Raw genomic sequence first — 4,513 nt, 5'->3', positions numbered from 1 at the left:
TAACTTTTTTGTTCAAAGAAATTTATCTAATGTACTTATAAATAAAAATGTTCTACTTAATTAAATATTATTTGATTTAATAGTATTATATGTTTAAAAATCTTGTCAATTATTAAAATTGTATAATATTTAATTTAATTTATTTTACAGAAAACAATTTTAATTTCGGGTATATTAAAATGATGCATAGAAATAAGCAATTTTTATTGCTTGTTTTACAATGGATGCTTTTATATAAATTATTAAAACGAAAAAAAAAACAAATTAGATGGTATAAAAGAAGATGGTACGTGCGACCAATAAACCAACTGATCGAGATACAAATACGGAGCTTATGAGACACTTTTCCAAGATTTAAAAAATGATGAAAATTTATTTTTTTGTTATACGAGAATGAATTTATGTTTATTTAACAAATTACTTCAATTAACTGAACCTCATTTAACAAAAAATAGCTATCGAGCATTTCCTGCAGAACAAAGATTGATAATAGTATTAAGGTATATAATTATATAAGTAATTACTTTATTATTTTTTCAAAATAATTATATTTTGTAGAAATAACAATAAAAAAGAAATTTTATTAAAGTAACAAAGACAGATTTTGTGGTAGACTAAAACAAGTATTCTAGACTAAATATAAATGTTGAATAATGGAAAATTAATCATCTTTTTATAATAAATAATATTAATAACATAGATATTTTAATGAAAATGTATTTCAGATATCTTGCCACTGGAGATCTTCCTTTGTCTATCGCTCTATCATTTCGAATTGGTGAATCAACAGTGCGTATGTTAATTACAGAAGTATGTCAGATATTAATAAATGTATCACAACCACTGTATCTATCACAACCAAGTGAAGAAGAATGGAAGTCGTATGCTGAAGGATTTTGGAAGAGGTGGAATGTGCCAAATTGTGTAGGGGCAGTAGACGGAAAACACATTACCTTGCAATGTCCCCCTAATTCGGGAAGTCTTTTTTATAATTACAAAAAATATTATAGTATTGTTTTGATGGCAGTGGCAAACCATGTATATAGATTTACGTTAGTTGATGTTGGTGCATACGGTGGTAACAGCGATGGCGGAATTTTTAACGATTCATTAATTGGAGAAAATTTGAAAAATGAAAATTTAAATCTACCAAAGGGAACGTTCAAATTACCTGGAAGTCAGATCTGTACACCAACTTTTTTATTGGCAGACGATGCTTTTGCATTAAATACGAGAATTATGAAGCCATATACCGGAAGAAACTTAAATGAAGAACAAAAAATATGCAATTATAGATTTTCTCGGGCTAGGCGAACAGTCGAAAGCGCATTTGGAATATTTTCCAATAGATGGAGAATATTTCGACAATCCATTTGTATGCTGCCAAAAACAGCCGATTTGATGACAACAGCATCGCTTTGCTTACATAATTTTGTAATGGTTGAAGAAGAACGCTGTAAACTAAAGTTATATAGCACAACTGAATTTCTTGAAAACGATACAAATAATCAGGTAAAATAAACATTTAAATATTTGTATTCTGCATTAAAAAAAATATATATAACTTAATTTTATGTTTAAACTTTTGATAAATTAAAAAAATTTTAATATTAATAATTAATATAATAAAATAATTAAATAAATGCAGATACATTATGTGTATATAATATTGTTATTAAAATATTAATTACTGTATATTTTATAAATTTAATTAACCATGTTATTTTTATTTATAAAGGAAATGCAGTGGTTGTCTTCATCGGAAAACTTATGTTATAATGAAACCGTATCTTCTGCTTCGAAACAAAGAGACACATTGTGTAAATATTTTATATCACCTGAAGGAGAAGTACCGTGGCAATACGATTACGTGCAAAGAGGAACATATGGTGAAAATATTTAATAATATTATAAAAATAATGGTTTTTATACACATACATTTAATTTTTAGTTATTTATTTAATCTTATTCTTTCTAATAAAATGTTAATATGAAAAAAGAATGTGTTCAAGAATTATATAGCTTGATATTTTTTAGCACTTTTTTGACAACATAATTTCTAAACTGAGCTCTACTTAAGTAAAAAAATGAATAAGATAAAGTTAGAATCTTTATATATATATATATAAAGATATATATATATATATAATTAGAGTTTGACAATAATGTCGTACCGATTTTGCATGTTGTTATATGTAAAGTTTATATACCAATTATCTCCTTACTGCTAGATCAATTAATATTAATATCTACAACCTAATTTACTTTATTTACTGAAAGTTTATACATTGCAGCAATTAAGAAAAGGTTTCTTTATAGTGAAATGTTACAAGCAAAATATTAATGCACATAGTATTACCTACATTTATTAATTATTATTTTTATTTATTAATGAAAGTCATTTATATATTTTGTTTTTATTGTATTTGTCTTTAGTCATACGGCATAATGTTTCAACTATAATGTTACAATTTTACAATAAAGCTTTAAAGTTAATCTAAGTTGATGTGTATCTAGTAATAAAGATCTATGTAAATAAAAACAAATACCACAAATCGAATTTTGTATCTAATAATTATATAATTAGCAAGATATACATTACAAAGGTATACAAATGAAGCAATTAAATAATAAACATAGTTAATAAGGAAAGTGCTTTAGAACTATTAATTAACACATACAAATCATGCACATATCAGATCATCTATCACATATCTATCATCTATCTAAGATCACCTATCACATAAATAAAAAATCTTAAACAAAAATATTGTTTTGCGCACTAAATAATAAAATTTTATTAGATTTAAAAAACAATGTAACTGAAAATATTATTTTAAACTTAAAATCTTATTTAAAAGAAACAGTCTTTTTTACAATATCACATATAGTAATGTATCACATATTGTATTAAACAATACTTCAGTAATAAAAAAAAAATACTTTATGAAAAAAATAAAAATTATTACAAACAAAAAATATTACATTCTTTATAGTAGAGAAAATAAAGCATCTGTTAACATTTTCTCTCTCATATTTTAAATATGAAAATATTTCTCATACTTTCTTATACTGAAAATATTATTTTAAACTTAAAATCTTACTTAAAAGAAACAGTCTTTTTTACAATATCACATATAGTAATGTATCACATATTGTAATAACAAATACTTCTGTAATAAAAAATAAAAATACTTTATGAAAAAAATAAAAATCATTAAAAACAAAAAATTTTAAATTTTTTATAGTGAAGAAAATAAAGCATCTGTTATCATTTTCTTTCTTATATTTTTCTCAGATTGTGGAAGATTTGTCAAGTGAGCAACAATAAATTGTGCAAATGCTTCGTCTTCATTATTGTTTTCACGTTTGTTATCTAAAACATTCATGATTTTCTGGCTAACCGATGTAAACATATTGTCTAATTCCTTTGTTTCATCGACTTTACTTTTTTTAGATTTAGGTTTTGTATGTAATACGACTGATGGTGAATCTTTGTCAATGTTGTGTTTATGTGTTACGTGTGTTTCACGAGTATCTTCTAAAATATTTTCTTTATTATTTTCACCATTAAAATTATTATCTTCTGTTTCGTGCATAGAATGACTTGATTTTTCTTTGGTATCAAATACTTCATTTGAACTAAATTTTGGAATTTTTGTTGACAGTTCTAAAGATGATGTAGATGTTGAAGCTTTATTTGGTTTTATATTACTGCATGTTCTGAAAATATAAGAATATATAAGTATATATACATATTATACTATTAAAATACGGATTTTTAAGCAATTATCATTATAAACCTTCGTCTCTTGATATAATTGTCAAGAAAAGATAATTGAGTATAAAATGCAAAGGGTTTATGAGTTGAAGCACCACTTCCACTCTTATATTGACTATCTATTATTCGTTTCTCACGATTATATTGATTTCTTAGAGATGTGCATCTAGTTTGACAATAATCAGGTGTATATAAGTTGCCTGTAAAAATGTTGAGATTTTATCATTATAATTAGCATAATATATATTAGCAATAAGACATAATAAAAGATATTAATTAAAAATATTTGATATTTACCATAATTTTTATTTTGCATGATTTTAGAAATTTCTTTCCAAGCATTATCTTTAATTATTATGTTTTTAAAATCTTTGTGTCCTTTATTGTACAGAAATGGTCGTTCTCTGTATAATTCAATTAGAAAAGCATCACTGTCTTTTTCTTCTATAGAAATATTATTCTCATTTGACACTTCATTGTCTGTACAATATGTGTTATTAAATTCAAAATAGTGATGATCTTCCATTTTTACTAAAAAATAATAATAAAAAGATATACCTATATAACATTAGATAATATACGTACATACATATAGATTTTGTTAAAGGTTATACAAAAATAATTAACAAGATTTTTAAACATATATAATACTATTAAATCAAATAATATTTAATTAAGTAGAACATTTTATTTATAAGTACATTAGATAAATTTCTTTGAACAAAAAAGTTA

General features: G+C 23.6%; 2 protein-coding genes across 3 annotated transcripts; one reads left to right on the top strand and one right to left on the bottom strand.

Moving 5' to 3' along the window:
• Positions 1 to 142: 142 nt before the first annotated feature.
• LOC112458050 (protein ALP1-like) lies at positions 143 to 2,353 on the top strand. 2 transcript variants are annotated; one of them, XM_025021458.1, is made up of 3 exons: positions 143 to 286; positions 726 to 1,512; positions 1,739 to 2,353. In XM_025021458.1, the coding sequence occupies exons 2-3, from the start codon at positions 796 to 798 to the stop codon at positions 1,901 to 1,903; spliced, it is 882 nt and encodes a 293-aa protein (XP_024877226.1). In that variant the 5' UTR covers positions 143 to 286; positions 726 to 795; the 3' UTR covers positions 1,904 to 2,353. The 2 variants fall into 2 exon arrangements, with proteins under 2 accessions (XP_024877226.1, XP_024877225.1); XM_025021457.1 differs by having other exon boundaries at positions 143 to 500.
• A 754-nt stretch (positions 2,354 to 3,107) lies between these two features.
• On the bottom strand, positions 3,108 to 4,306 carry LOC112458052. Its single transcript, XM_025021461.1, has 3 exons — positions 4,079 to 4,306; positions 3,804 to 3,981; positions 3,108 to 3,723 (listed from the first exon to the last, which is right to left on the bottom strand). The coding sequence occupies exons 1-3, from the start codon at positions 4,095 to 4,097 to the stop codon at positions 3,243 to 3,245; spliced, it is 678 nt and encodes a 225-aa protein (XP_024877229.1). The 5' UTR covers positions 4,098 to 4,306; the 3' UTR covers positions 3,108 to 3,242.
• Between the last annotated feature and the right edge of the window lie 207 nt (positions 4,307 to 4,513).

This window comes from Temnothorax curvispinosus, unplaced genomic scaffold, assembly GCF_003070985.1.
Source record: "Temnothorax curvispinosus isolate PA1 unplaced genomic scaffold, ASM307098v1 QBEX01008630.1, whole genome shotgun sequence".
Taxonomy (NCBI): domain Eukaryota; kingdom Metazoa; phylum Arthropoda; class Insecta; order Hymenoptera; family Formicidae; genus Temnothorax; species Temnothorax curvispinosus.
The sequence above is the reverse complement of the archived record's forward strand: the minus strand, read 5'-3'. Positions and strand labels throughout refer to the sequence as shown.

What these genes read in the sequence shown, in the direction of transcription:
- LOC112458050 (XM_025021457.1), top strand. Translation starts at nt 394, where the DNA reads ATGAATTTATGTTTATTTAACAAATTACTTCAATTAACTGAACCTCAT. An exon ending in AGATTGATAATAGTATTAAG is followed by an intron (nt 501 to 725) that starts GTATATAATTAT and finishes AATGTATTTCAG; the next exon opens with ATATCTTGCCACTGGAGATC. An exon ending in AAAACGATACAAATAATCAG is followed by an intron (nt 1,513 to 1,738) that starts GTAAAATAAACA and finishes TTATTTATAAAG; the next exon opens with GAAATGCAGTGGTTGTCTTC.
- LOC112458052 (XM_025021461.1), bottom strand. An exon ending in AATTATATCAAGAGACGAAG is followed by an intron (nt 3,724 to 3,803) that starts GTTTATAATGAT and finishes TTATATTTTCAG; the next exon opens with AACATGCAGTAATATAAAAC.